The sequence below is a fragment of the Larus michahellis genome, chromosome 5, assembly GCF_964199755.1.
Source record: "Larus michahellis chromosome 5, bLarMic1.1, whole genome shotgun sequence".
Classification (NCBI taxonomy): domain Eukaryota; kingdom Metazoa; phylum Chordata; class Aves; order Charadriiformes; family Laridae; genus Larus; species Larus michahellis.
The window spans coordinates 77,733,414-77,748,757 of record NC_133900.1 but is presented as its reverse complement, the minus strand read 5'-3'; the positions used below and the strand labels follow the sequence as shown (position 1 = coordinate 77,748,757).

At 42.0% G+C, this 15,344-nt stretch overlaps 1 protein-coding gene and 1 long non-coding RNA gene across 2 annotated transcripts in view; one reads left to right on the top strand and one right to left on the bottom strand.

Annotated features, from left to right (window-relative positions):
• Positions 1-1,047: 1,047 nt before the first annotated feature.
• Positions 1,048-5,917, top strand: LOC141743450 (uncharacterized). The gene is made up of 5 exons (XR_012587056.1): positions 1,048-1,180; positions 2,215-2,272; positions 2,374-2,473; positions 4,561-4,622; positions 5,668-5,917. It is a non-coding gene; the product is annotated as an uncharacterized LOC141743450 (long non-coding RNA).
• Positions 5,918-12,829: 6,912 nt separating this feature from the next.
• TUSC3 (tumor suppressor candidate 3) overlaps positions 12,830-15,344 on the bottom strand; it is a 132,460-nt gene continuing 129,945 nt past the window's right edge. The window contains exon 10 of the mRNA XM_074588149.1: positions 12,830-14,270. Within this exon, the coding sequence (XP_074444250.1) occupies positions 14,255-14,270 (16 nt within the window). The 3' untranslated portion in view covers positions 12,830-14,254. The remainder of the gene's footprint in view (positions 14,271-15,344) is intronic.

The following is a 15,344-nucleotide window of genomic DNA, read 5'->3' as shown; positions in this document are numbered from 1 at the left end:
GGCTCGTGGGTTGGGATCAGGACAGGGAGGTCACTCAGCAATTACCATCACGGACGAAATAGACTTGGCTTGGGGAAATTAGTTTAATTTACTAATAAGATTAATAAGAGAGTAGGATAATGAGAAAAAAGAAAAAATCTAAAAACACCTTCCCCCCACGCCTCCCTTCTTCCCGCGCTCAACTTCACTCCCGGTTTCTCTACCTCCTCCCCCTGAGAAACACAGGGGGACGGGGAATGGGGCTTGTGGTCGGTTCATCACGCGCTATCTCTGCTGCTCCTTCCTCCTCACACTCTTCCCCCTACAGGGTCACAGCCTCCTTCAGGCATCTGCCAGCTCTGGCGTAGGGTCCTCCATGGGCCACAGGTGAATATCTGTTCCACCATTAACCTCCATGGGCTGCAGGTGGATATCTGCTCCACTGTTAACCTCCATGGGCTGCAGGTGGACAGCCTGTCTCACCATGGTCTTCATCACAGGCTGCAGGGAAACCTCTTCTCTGGCACCTGGAGCACGTCCTCTCCTCCTTCTTCACTGACCTTGGTGTCTGCAGGGTTGTTGCTCCCACTTATTCCCACTCCTCTCCTCTCCTCTGGTTGCTGTTTTTCCCCATCTTAACTATGTTATCCCAGAGGTGCTACCAGCGTCGCTGATGGGCTCAGCCTTGGCCAGTGGTGGGTCCATCTTGGAGCCGGCTGGCATTGGCTCTATTGGACATGGGGGAAGCTTCTGGCACCTTCTCACAGAAGCCACCCCTGTAGCCCCCCTGCTACCAGAACCTTACCACACAAACCCAATGCACCAGCTTAAAATAGCCAATGCTAATTTTCATTTAGCTACTCTAAAAGGAAGGCACAACTCAGATATGTAACAATTGCAGCCAGTGTTAGGGTTCCAATTAACATTTATATGTTGCACCAATAGGCTTTACAAATGTGCCGTGGCAAGAGCGGGGTTAACCTCATGAATAAGCAGGGCTGAAGGAAATGGGCTCAGCTGCTGGGAATAAAAGAGCAGGAGGAGGCAGCTAAAGCTTTGCAGGGAGCAGGGAAGCCTCAGGGATGTGGAGGGTATTGATTTCACGAGCAGTCGTGGTGTGCGGGCGGTGTTGGGGAGAACCCTGGTGGGAAGCTGCCCTCTGCGTTGGAGAGGATCTTCTGGAGGACAGAGGCTGTCCCAGGTACAGCTGTGGGATTTCAGCTTTGTGAAAATTATTGGTAGATAAACATGCAGGTAAACCTCACCTGTAACTTAGCTTTCTCTGTCAAAGCACTCAGTGTGTGTCCTGTGGACTCAGGGCTTTTTATGTTCTGCTAGGAGCTGATTAGGAAGAAATACCAGTTTCCTTTGTGAGAATTGCTGTGTGCGACATGTGAAGCCATTTTAAGTGTTGTGTCTATCTGAGATTCCTGGTTTTCTTGAGTTGATCAGAGACAGCTGAAATTGAGCTGCTTCTATCTTATCCTTGAAGTTAGGATGTCAAAAGCCTTGCAGCTTTTAAAGGCTGAGTTTTATTAAGGTACTCCAAATAAGAATGCAGAGCTGCTATGTAAAATAGAACAAAATATGAGTTATTTAGCCTTGAGTTCCCTTGCCCGCTACCTCCTTACGCAGTGGGTGATTGTCTTAGATCCCCATAAACTGCATGGTCTCTTTTGTGCTCCTTGGATGGGATGTCTCTACCCTATCTGAGATTTCAGTGTGGATCTGCTCTCTTCTGCTTCTGAAGAGTTCCTTAAACCCCCGTCTGTGCTGTAGACACCCCACTTGCTTAGTCTCTCCCCATCCTGCCGCCCGACCCCATGCTGTAAGGCGCCTGTGCCAGCAGGAGAAGCGCAGCACCCTCGGGGAGCGTGTTGTGTCCTTCCTTCCCGGGGACGGGTCTGACGGGGAGCAAAGCTGCCTCTTTGTCTGGGCTCGCCTTGGACAAAACCATGTGAGTATTCAGCAAATTGGGCAAACCACCTCTCCCTTCCACCACAATATCCACGACAACTGCGCGCGGCTGGACTGAAGAACAGTGTATAGGTGCATTGGCTCTTATTTATTTTCATTTTGATCAACTGATTTTATTTATCCACATTCCAGTTACCTTTACCATCTTCCTGTGCTCACATCTGCTTGGAAATAATGGAAACCCATAACTTGCATTTATAACTGGAAATGCTCCACGTTTTTCTGTTTTATGTTGCCTGTTCCCTTTTTCTTTTATAGTCCTGGCTTCCTGTGCTGAAAGTAATAACTGAGATAATAGGTAGAGGAGCCAAAACTTGTAAGTATAAAGTTGCTTTTCAGTATGAGACTTCTAAGCTTGATTTAATCTCTATCAGAAATACTATGCGCTCTTGTTCTTGCTGTGCCATTTTTGATTAGGAATTTGAAGATGATACTGATAATTACTGGAAACGTGTGCCCGCTGGAAGCACGAGTGAAGAACTCCTCAGCCCAGCGGTCTCCTAAACTGAGCAAATTGGTAACCAATCAATTATTCCTAAGTAGGAAGACAACTACTTTGCATAAGAAAAGATTCATGTAAAATGTAATTGTTGCTTTTATAAGCCAGGATTATTCATTATTATGTATCTCATAAAGCTGTAATCCTAATTACATAGAAGGCTACATGTCAGATCCATGAGCCAAATTACTCCTATATCCTCTGGTCCTAAAATATTTACTCCGAGGACATGACTAATTGTGGTGTATCGTCTCTTTTGTGAACAATAATCAGATTTGCTCTTAAATTAATGTTTCCTTGAGGCTAAATAGGATAAATATAATACATGTTTTAGGCAATTTAGAGCAATGAACTGCTAAAAGGATGAGACGTTATAGGACCTAAGCAATATTTTATGGATAATTCTTGCTGAATCCTGTTACGTTGGATGGGAACAAGAAAAGCTGACTGTGTACTAAGAAAAGTAGAGTAATTCAAGAAAAACCATTAGTAACACTAAGAGATAGTTACTCTTCTTTAATGATTAACTGTACTTGAAGCAACACAATCAAACCACAATAAATTTCCAGTGCTTTGGATTTTATTAGATTTAACAAGGGAATACTATGGTTTATGCTTATGTACAAATTATGGATATGGGGTGAAGAGGTTTATCCTGAAGACTCACTATTGCTTTTTAAGTAAAACTAATCAGAAAACAGTAATACTCTATTTGTGAATATTACCTTTCATTTCAAGGTGCTTAGGAAGTATTATCTCTATGTAGGAGCTAAGAAATTGCTCTCCAGTTCCCAGAGTTACTCAGCAACTGATAAGCGATTAGTGTTTTCTGATTTGTGCCTTGTGTACGCACATCTAAATACCTTCCTCAATGGCTCTGAGTATGCAGCTACTCCTCTTAAGCTCATAAAATAGTTGTACATAAATGTGCTTGTATATGCACCTTTACAGGATCATGGCTTAGAACACCTGTATTTTTTGCGTAGTTTTTGGCATCTATCTCTCGCGTAGATGAGGTAGTTGGTGCTGAACTGAAAGGCCACAGCAAGTGACAAGCAATTACCTCATGAAAAATACTGTCTTTAAAAAAAACCAAAACAAACAAAAAACAGAAAAGAAAAAAACAACAAAACCCCCATGCTTATTATTGGGTTTTAATATAATTGCAATCAAATACCCATCAGAGCTGAAAATAAGACTTTGTACTGCTGTTCCTTAGGTGTTTCCTAGTATTTCATTGTTGAGAGCAACAACTTATGTTGTCATTCTTCTTCCCCTCAAGTTACTTCATGAAACTGATTTGGTTTTGGAGATTGATTCTATATTTAATAATAAACCACTGCTGATTGCAGAAGACTATCTGTTTTATTTACCTTAGCTAGTTTGTGTATGAGGTGTGACCCAGCATCCTGTATCAGCTGTTGTAGCCCATGTGACAAAATACCTAATTTGCAATATTTGCCTTTAATCCAGCTGAGAGGTGATGGTGGCACGTAGAGCAAACAATATGCTGATAGCAATTTAGAAAGGCGACTAAATTTTCTGCTTTGGTGAACTAGATTAAGTATTTCAGAAACTTGGTTGTCTTCTCCACTAGAGACCATCAGATACTCTTTGTTTTATGGCTATCTGGAAATGGAGAAACCTGCCCTCAGTGGAGGTAAGAACACTGAAGATCGTTGGTTTGTGAAGCTCAAATCACCTGCAGCACCCTCTCTGTACAGAGTATGGGCTGAATGAACTCTTCCCAGCCGTTTCCTGCAATCAGTATTATGCAAAAGCTTTATATTGTGTTCTATCTTCTAAAAGTACTACAGTTGGGTTCTTTGGGCAGGCCATAGAACTAGGCACCAATTGCCAGCAGTTCGTTACAATAAACATGGATTTCTGCTTTGATTATGTTATTTAGGAGTAGACTTTTCAGTTACTTACCTGAATACCATACACTGTTGATTGCAACTAGCACTTAAGCTTAAATAAAGGATTACCAGCACATAACGTATCTGAATGCAAATAAGGTTTGAGGTGAGAATGAGGCCTAATTCCATTTTTTTCCTTCACATTACAAACGTTGTTTTGGGAAACATGGCGACTGTGGACACCAGGAAAGCTTGCATAAATACACTCGTTAGAAAACTGCAGCTAGCATGGGATGACCGAGAGACTGGTATGTATCAAAAGTACGTTTTGTCGCTGCAATTTACCTATAAATCCACTGACATAATAATATTCTAAATCTACGCATTGAGCAGAAGTCTTGCTTCTAGACTTCTGACGCTCCTGAGGGTACTGCTGCTTGCTTTACCCCGCCTGCAAACCGTGCTGAAAGCTAGTCTGTATCAAGGCATTCTATTATACATCTTCATTTATCTCTATTATCTTGCCCAGCTTTTTGTCTTTATTAATGCATGACACACTAGAGCACCCTTCGGTGCTGATTTATATTAGCATCGCAAAAATGGCGACCTGCAAAAAGGAAATTCCCTCCCCCAAAAGGATTATAAATACCTGCTTAAGCCTGTAATGACATTAAATGTTAATGTTTTCCTGAAATGAACCAGACAGAAGAGGTGTTTGAAGGAAGAGTAACCCAGAAAGCACAGCCAATTGAAACCAAAGTCCCCTAATGCACTTCTCCAGGTATCCCTCAGTGTGAATGACACTTGAAAGTACTAAGCCACTTCAGAAAGAAAAGTGATGACACTTGTGCGCTAATAGCAGTAGAGAGCCTCTTAAAGGAACAGTAAATTTGGAGGGGTTTTAAATATGCCTAAGGTTTGGCAAGAAAGGAAGCTGAAAGAAAGCCCATGAAATGAGGGTTTTAAGTGGAAGACAGGTTTAATATGGGATATGGACACCTTGGTTTATTGTGCATTGGTTACATACTGTGGCCTTCTTATGTTATGCGCCACTGTTGAAGAGCTCTCAGTGATCAAAATGTGTTTTTCAAGATTTTCGTGCTACTTGATTTCACAATAAAAAGAGAGCCCAGAGGCATTCAACTGTCCCTGAATACACAGGGAAAGAGGTGTAGGTTATTTGGGGCTGCTTCGTGGAAGCGATTTCTGGTGAGGGTGTTACAAGAAAAAGAAATCTGAATGTAACTTAATATCTCGATAGTTCCTGGGTTGTACGAGCTGCTTAGTCTGTTGATGATGATTAATATATCTCTGAAGAGCATGAGTTGTAGCATCTGTGCGTTTTTTTAATAGATACGAACACTAGGATCTGGGTAACCATGACTTGTCTGTCAGAGGACACCGATGTCTTGAGCATCCCTGAGAAACCATGGAGACTTCAGGTTCCTCCTAGCAGGAGATGATGTGGGGACAGAGGTCGTGTGACCTTATGACATTTGGATAATTAAGTATGTAGCCACTTAAAATTAATTTTCTTGACCCCTTAAGAATTGCCTCACCTGGCAACAGTTTAAAATGTGAAAAATCCTGTATTTAAAGCTGTGGTGGCTCGATTTTTCAGTGTTGTCTTTCTGCATAACTATAAATGATAGCAACTTTGCTTACTACCATGATGCACTGGCATGAATGCTTTCACTGGTTTTATTCTGTGAACTAAAATGTAGTGTTAGGATTTGCTGTGATGTGTGTGCCTCTGGCTTAGGCACTTTTTTTTTGTGGAACTGGTCTGGGGAAGGATCCACACGCCTGGAATGAAATCTTGTTTTCCTTCAAGGAAACACCCCTGGGACAGCTCTTATGGGTGAACTGGGCACTGCTGGGCTGAGGCTTTTGACAGATGTAGTTATCAAAAGGGATGTAGGATGAAGTTGTATCGTTACTGTCATCAATTTCTTAACTTGCTGCATTTTAAATGCTCATTAAAATTCTCAGAACTTCTAAAAATTCCCAAATAGCTAAGCTGTGAGGGTAAGCTTGACATCAACCTACCATGGCTTCAGGTTAGAGGCAGCATTATAAAGCCAATGAGGTGTGACTGTATCCTGCTCTCGCTGAATGAGAAAGGCTTACTCTGCTCTTTCTATATGTTCTCTGTATTCAAGTATTTGTCGCATGATACATTAATTGAAGATTTAGCCTGGAGAAAAGGAGGCTGAGGGAAGACCTCATCGCTCTCTACAACTACCTCAAAAGAGTTTGCAGCCAGGTGGAGGTCTGTCTCTTCTCCCAAGGAACAGGCGATAGGACAAGAGGAAATGGCCTCAAGTTGAGCCAGGGGAGGTTTAGATTGGATATTAGGAAAAATTTCTTTACTGGAAGGGTTGTCAAGCATTGGAACAGGCTGCCCAGGGAAGTGGTTGAGTCACCATCCCTGGAGGTATTTAAAAGATGGGTAGACGTGGTGCTGAGGGACATGCGTTAGTGGCGGTGGACATGGCAGTGCTAGGTTAACAGCTGGACTTGACGATCTTAAAGGCCTTTTCCAGTCTAAATGATTCTATGATTCTAAGATATTAGGTGCAAGTAATTGCAGTATTTGCATGCAAATACTGTTTGCAAACTTTATTGGCTGAGGGAGCTGGGCATGTTTAGCTTGGAGAAGAGGAGGCTGAGGGGAGACCTCATTGCCCTCTACAACTACCTGAAAGGAGATTGCAGAGAGGTGGGTGTTGGCCTCTTCTCCCAGATGAATAATGACAGCACCAGAGGAAATGGTCTGAAGTTGCAGCAGGGGAGGTTTAGATTAGATATTGGGAAGAATTACTTTACTGCAAGAGTGGTCAGGCACTGGAACAGCCTGCCCAGGGACGTGGTTGAGTCACCATCCCTAGAGGTGTTTAAGAAACGTCTAGATGTGGCACTTCAGGGCATGCTCTAGTGGCAGAGATTGTAGGTTGTTTGTGGGTTTGGGGTTTTTGGTTTTTGTGTGCGTGTATGGTTGGACTTGATGATCTCAAAGGTCCTTTCCAACCATGAAGATTCTATGATTTGTGCAAAGCTGTATCTGTTGTTCTGTTGTGCCTTCAGCCTGTCCTGCAGAAACAAACGGGCACTAACTGTGGGAAGGCCACTCTGGACTGATGTGACACTGTAGAGCAGAGGCTGATTTTTAGCTTTGTTTCCTCTTTTTTTTATATATATGTTAGAGGTTATATATATATCTATATATATATAGGTACACACACATATATTTTGTAATACATAAGCTGTGAAAAGGGAAAGATGGTTCTGCTTCAAAGGGCAGGGCCATCGGGGCAGCCAAGCCCTCTTCTGAGAGAGGACCACCTTAGGAGGAGACCAGCAGGGAAGCTGGTAAATGTGAGAGGCCGCTTGGTCAGGCAGCCATGGGAAATGCAGTGTGTGAGGGGAGGGAGCATTGGCCTGGGGCTGGACACCTCTGGAGGTCATGAAATTCTCTGAGAAACGTCACAGCACAATCCAGTCGAGCCCCGGGGCTCTGACTTAACAGTAGCATGTCAGAGATGCAAGAGGAGAGCCTGGAGAAAACAGGGCATCTGAGCAGCAATTAGCTGATGAGGATTTTAAGTAGCCATGGTAGTAGGGCCATCAACCTGCCATGACCCTATCCAAGGGGGAGGTGGGGGAAAGAGTTGGTTGAACGCAGCTGAGGAGAGTGAGTAATTACCTGAAAAGGCTCTTCTGCACCAGCTCCAATCATTCCCAGCTCCAAATAACTTAACTAGGGAGGACTTTCTATTGACACAGACAGCCAAATCCAACTTCAGTATTGACTGCCATCATTATTACTTGCCATCAGATGTGCTGGTGGTAGATAGCCCCCTCGAGGGCAAAAACGGGCTACAAGCCTCCTCTGATACAAACAATAACTTCCACTGGCCTTGACCAACAAAATTATTTTGAGACAAGTAAGCAGTTCTGTTTAACTTCATCCTGCAAAATGACTGCATCGCTAGTGAAAATACACGCTGTTACAAAACAAACTAAACCTGAAGCGGACCCCAACGGCTCTGCTTTAAACGTAATGTAAAGCTTCCTGTTCTCCATCCTTAAACCCAGAGAACGAAACTCCTGCACCAAGTGCTACCGGAGGGGAAACAAATCATTCTGGAAGTGTGTGCGCTACAGCCTAGATAAACTCATATTTTCCACTGTTTTTGCCTGAAGCGCTCCTCAGTAATGACTCACCTTGAGGCTTTTTTTTTCCTCTCTAGAGTAAGACTCCTAAAGCTAAAATGTAACTATTAGAAGATAAAACAAAGCTTTCCAACTTGGGAACTTCTGAGGCTTCTTCATTACTGTTTATACTTGCGAAGCATTTTTAAAATGCAAGGCAGAAAGTCTAAATACAAACCAGAGAAATATTCCCTATTTAATTCAATTAGTTTTAGAGGGACCAACACGCAGCCTAGTGTTACGGAAGTTACTAATCTCAAATAAAATGTACCGACCTGTGCTAATGCACAATACAAACCTCCCTTGAAAACATGGAAAGATGCTTCTTTCGGCATCATACACCGATTATGATGTACAAAGAAAGAAAAAGCTTATTCATGTTAGCTGCATCTTGCATAATAGTACAGCTAACTGGGGAGAATGGAGGACACAGAATTAACATTTTTAGCGTGGGTAACATCAAATTAGAAAACACTCTGTGAAGGTTTGTTCCCCTGCAAATACTGGTTTTATATGACAACATAAGAGAAAGCAAAAGCCTGGAGCTGTCTCACCTAATCTTTCCCTATGGATGGCGTTGGGTTCAGTTTGCCACACAGCAGACTACGAGCTCTGAACTTGCGTAGCTCTTAGCGTAGCTTGTATCCATACTTCAGAGGAGAACACAGAGTGCTCCTGTTCATTGGCGTACTGTGTCCAGTTCTGGGCTCCCCGGTTCAAGAAGGACAGGGAACTCCTGGAGAGGGTACAGCAGAGGGCTACCAAGATGATTAGGGGACTCGAACACCTCTCTTACGAAGAAAGGCTGAGGGATTTGGGTCTCTTCAGTCTGGAAAAAAGATGACTGAGGGGGAATCTTGTCAACGCTTATAAATACTTGAAGGGTGGGTATCAGGAGGATGGGGCCAGGCTCTCTTCAGTGGTGCCCGGCAACAGAACAAGAGGTAACAGGCACAAATTTGAACATAGGAAGTTCCATCTCAACACGAGGAAGAACTTTACTCTGAGGCTGCCCAGAGAGGTGGTGGAGTCTCCATCTCTGGAGACATTCCAAACCCGCCTGGACGCGTTCCTGTGCAACCTGCTCTGGGTGACCCTGCTCTGGCAGGGGGTTGGACTAGATGATCTCCAGAGGTCCCTTCCAACCCCTGCCAGTCTGTGGTTCATGGACTGTGCGTGGGTGAATGTCAACTCTTGGATTTGAGAGGTTCTAACAAGAAATTGTCAGAGCTTCAAAATTTTATCATTAAGACCTCCTAATAAGCCATTCTCATGTATGTGTGCCTGTGCCTGGGAGACACATGGGGGTGAAATTCCTCTAGGACAGAAAATATAGGGGCATAAAAAAACCCCAAAGCCTCAACCAGTGTAGAAATTATTCAACTCATACTAGAGCACACAAGAGTACATCTATATTACATTTCCCTCACAGGCAAAAACTATATTCTCTTGAATGTAGTTATTCAGTGCTACCAAACAAAATCATACTCAGTTGTTCATGTATTACAAAGAATTGAAAGAATAAATCCCAAAGTTTCTATCTTGGTCTAAAGATGCCTTAAATCTTTTAAGGATGAGGTCCTCTGTGTATGACTGCCTGAGCAGACACCTGCATCCATGTAGACTGTTCCTGATCCTTAACAGGACACTGCGCCTTGTTAACGTCACACAACTGTGGAGAGAGTTTTATTTGGCTGTTCTGAAGAGTACCTGCAGTTGAATTTGATTGAAAAAAGAATGTCGATTTAAAAAAAAAATAAATTTATTTTATACTTTCTTTGCAACTTCAGTTGCAGGGCTCTGCTGCTATAGATCTTTATGTATATAGATCCTCAAGTATGGATTTCTTTGTTTGCAAGTTTGTCCACTGCTGTAAACACAAACTAGTGGAAAAAATGCCAATAAGCTTTTTAGTACCACACTCCTGCTCATTTAGAATCCGGGTACTTTTAAGAGATATTGGTGGCTTTTCCCTACCTTCAGATTTATGCAACATTCACTTTTCATCTAAATGGTCCTATTGGACGTTATCTTACAACAAATAGCAATCACTCTAGCACGTCATAAAATGTGCATTAGCGTCAAAAGAGGATCCCAAGATCTTTGATGCATCGCGCAGGATGAAAATGTCTTGAAGTTGTTAATGACACATTTTTGTATATATTTTAAAATGTGGTTGTATGTGTTCTTGTCGCTCGGCACTTGAGATTGAACTACATTACTTTGCGTATTTGTGTTCTGCTCAATTTTGTACTCTGTTTTGTTTTTTTTTTCCTACAAGGTTTGCCCGACCACATGCCTTGGGATTGGGGTCTTTTGAAATGCTTCTAATCCTCCTGCTCTGCCGATACCGGTGTCTGCCTCCTCCTTGACTGCTGGTGCCTTCCAGGCCTGCTTGTTTGTGCTGTCAAGAGAACAAAAGTTGCAGGAGATCACACGGATCTTCTTAATGTCACCTCCCTCCTCCTTCACAGCTCTTTAATGAGCTTACAAAATGCCTTAGGAGGTCAGACCAAAAGTCCATCTAGGTCAATGTTCTGGCTGACTGAAAATACTATTTAGAGAGAATGTGGTCCATTTCCCTCATACTCTCTCCAGCATCCAGAATTCCTGTACTGAGGATGGTAAGCAGTGCATACTTGCCTCACCTTTGGAGTTTCTTGTGGAACTGTGACCGTGCATTTTCTGACCGTACTCTGAACCTGCTGATGTTCTCTAGCTCCACAACCTCCCGCGGCAGAGTTTGAAAAAGTAGTACGGACGTACTTCCTTTTAAACAAGCTGCACGTTGGTTCTAGCATTGTAGGATTTGGTGAATGTTTAGTATTCAGCTTATCTGATGCGTTTATAAACTTGTAAGCCACAATCACACTCACTCCTCAGTTTTTTCTTTTCCAGGTGAAGAGTTCCAGTCTTCTCAGTGTCACTTCGTAAGGAGGGACTCTGTCTCCCTGATCAATTCCCAGTGCCGCCTTCTCTACCTTGAACTGCCCTGTGTCTTTGAGATGTGTAGATCAGAACTACACACAGCACTCACTCAACAGGAGGGCACAGAGATTTTGTGTAGTTGCAAAGTTTTTTCCTCTGTCTTGTTACCCATACCCCTGCTGATGACACCAAACATCTTCTCGTTGGCTGCCAGTGCACACTGGTAATTCTGTTAAAATCCGTTCAATTATGACTCTCCTGTGTCTTTCCTGAGTTTTAGCTGAATAGGCATGATTCATTTTTCTCTAGATGCGTTGATGCTCATCTGCCAACTTTTTACCCGTTCATCAAGTTTTGTGAAGTTGTTCTGGGCTTTTCTCCCCATCGGCACAGCACCATATGAGCTTATCTATAACGCAGGCTGCACTGCGCGTGCCCTTCTACAGGTGACTGATCAAGATGTATTCATCAGTCTTCGGGAAGGTCTGTTTGCTGACTTTTCTGTCATGAGAAGTGACCACTATGCCGTATCCTTTGCTTGGTATCTTTTAATTGGTTTTCAAGTCATGAAAAGGACATCTCTCCTAGTTCCTGATTAGGTTCTTTAATAAAGCCTTGCCAAAGGATTTTTATCCATGTGCTTTTCTGACACTATTTTAGCCCTCTAGAAGCTTTGTCAACTTAAATTCTCTTTTATACAAGTCCTACACCTTTCTCAGCTGACTATGCTAACCCTTGCTCTCAGTAAACTTACTCTCCATTGCAGACTGGACCCACCCTATCAGGATCAGAAATTATTCATTGGTCTATAGCTCAGTCTTCCCTCTAGATTCTGCTGTGTTGGCAATCCATCAGTCCTCTGACACAGAGGCCGTCTGTAATGATAGGTGAAGGCACCCTGCTCAGCAGTTCTGCAACCTCACATCTGATTTCCTTCAGAGCTCTTTGATAAATGCCATTTGGGCTTGAGATCTTACCAGCATCTACCGTATCTATTTAAAGCAATTGCACAGAAGGTGCTACAGCACATTGATCTAGATCTTCTGGCCTAGCTGCTATGGAGAATTTGGCTTCTCTGTCACAGTCTCTATCGGTGGGTGCCCCTTCCTTTGATGACCTTTTATCATCAGCTCTCTTACTAGTTCTCTGCCTGGTCCCCTGCTTTTGATGTCTTTAAAGAATTCTGTGCTACCATGCTACTACCATGGGCACCATCTTCGTATTATTTTTTTAGACCTGTTATGTGTACAGCTGACTCGTGAGGTGCTGTGAGCTTTCCTGTTCCCTTACCAGCATTCAAAACACAGAACTCCCTCTGAGTAACTTTCCTATTGAGCCATGCGAGTATTTTTTTTACTTTTTTTTTTTTTTTGAGTTGTTTTATCTGGGCTTCTAATACAGTATTTAACAGCCCCCAGGCTGGTTGTAGACATCTTTCTTTTTGGACTGTTCCTTTTTTTGTTGTTGTTTTTTTTGTTTGCTTTATTAACTGCCTTTAGTTCTACATTGTTCCAACTTATTAGTTCAGATTTCACTTTCACTGTCCTCTCTTGAAACAGTATTAACCCTACTGCACTGTGGTTGCTGTTATAGAGTGGCTCTCCCATGAACACCTTTTACACTAGTACCCATGCACAACTCAAGCTGCTGCTTTTGATTTCGTTATTATTCAAGATCTCCTAGTTGTTCCAGGAGGCAGTCATGTATCACTGGAATACTTTGCCTCATCACAAGCTGAAATAAATACTTAATCTCATTACGATGCGGTCTTGAGATCTTTCACTAGGAGAATACACTATGTAGGCATATGCAAAGGTTTACGAGCAATTCATATAATATGAGATGAGAGCAGCGACAAAGATGGCATTTTTAAATGGCATTACGAATTCCTGCATAAGCTTTTCACAAAGCTGGCTGAACACAGAAAACTGGCAACTGCTGTAACTCCTGTTCCAAGAGACTCATCTGTATTGCTTTATAAATATCATTCAGGATAATACATTCCTTCTGCTGCCACTTATGAAAAAAAAAAGCGTGTTGTGGATTACAAAATATTGTTGCCCCTCATCCTCCCATTTTGCCACCAGAGTCAGTTAAAAGGATCTGAGTTCAGACAGATCTAAGCCTTCTTGCCTTCAAGATTCCACAAGCCATTTTGAATTGCATCCTTTGGCATGAGAGATATGAATGCGCAATGTGCGTACTCCAAATACTGCTGAGCTGGGAAAAGAAGAAATCCAGGATGAAAATACGTAGAATATCATTTTATATTAACAGCTCAACATGTCTGAGGTGATCAGAGACTATATATGCATACACTGTTTCAAAGCAAAGAGACGGCAAGCAGTCATTAACTTATAGTTTCCACCACGGTATTTCTTTTCATCGTAGTTGAAGAACCAATGACATTTTGTTTGGTTCTAAAACACATCTCAAAACCTTATAACGAGCTTGGCAATCGTGAAAAATCTTGGCAATATCTTCTGGATTCATATACTAAAGTTAATGAGGAAGACTTAAACAGAAGTCCATTATAATGCAATTTATTTGAACTGTTGAACACACTATATTCATAACTTTTTAACACTTCCCAATGAGGTGTTTACTGTATGTTTCTATAAATTACGCATTCATTGCATAAAACTGCATTCATTTCTCTAGCAGCATACTGTATAAATTATCACAAAAACAAATGAACCAACAAAAGATTCTTGAATACATGTAACGTTGGTGGGCAGATAATATCAGTTATAGCTTATCTTCATGGTAAGCAGCTCTAAATGAATCCCTCTTGAATTCATTTAATTAAGAAGCTGAAAAGAAAGAAAACATGATTAAATGCTGAAAAATGCATATAAAACATAGCATCACAATTATTTGAAAAAAATAAACAAGGACTTCAAAACATTCATTTGAAAAGTCATTTGACATTTGTGTAATAATCTCTTAAGTTTTTATATTTCACTTAGTAATTACTAAGCAAGCATGAAAGTTATCAAATAAAACTTGAGTGACTGAAACTCAATTTGCCTATTTAAAAAAATTAAAAGGCAAAATGCACTGCAAACATCTGTTCTCTCTAATCAAGTTCTGCATCTGCTCTTACTACTTAAAGTGAGAACCACCTCTCCCAGGAGACTTTTCAGATTTATTTAAAACATTCTTCCTTTACTGTTGAAGTGGCCCCAGAGTGGGGAGGGTATGGAGGACCTGGCAAGGCTCTGAAGGGTTGCAGAGTTTGAATTCTTAATATTTTAATAAGTTAAGAAGTTTCAGATGACACTGCTGTTTCTTTACCCCTGGAAAAAAAGTTTCTATTTTTTAAAACGTTAGATATATATATTGTGTGTCACACCTTTCTAAATACTTCACCAAAGAAGAGGCATCTCATAAATTAGGAAATGGGAACACAGAGAGAAAGACTTGTGCGTGACTATAGACTGAGTTAACTCTACAAACCCAATAAAGTACTGAATGGAAGGGCTTCTTCACGACCTCTAGGTTTGCGTGAAAGATCTTTCCCTATAGACATGCAGCGTGCGCTAGCATACGCATGCTGTAGCAATTCCATCAGTTTTCCATTGATGGTGTAATTAATTAATCATTACAAAACATAAATACGAGTGCCATAAGCTTAAAAGACTGCACCAGTATAAAGATGTTCCCTGCTGTAACAAGTTGACAAGCTCATTAGGCAAGACATACAAAGCAAGGAAAAACAGATGGCAACTGGCTGGGTGCTAGAGGGTGAAGCGATTGTTGAAAGGGAAAAGCTCGCAAGAGCAACTGCACGAAGAGGAGAGTCGTAGGGTGCCGAGGGGAGAAGAGAATGTTGAGCGCGTGAGCCTAAAAAAGCTAACCCAAGTCTAGGAGAGCTGTGTAAGGTG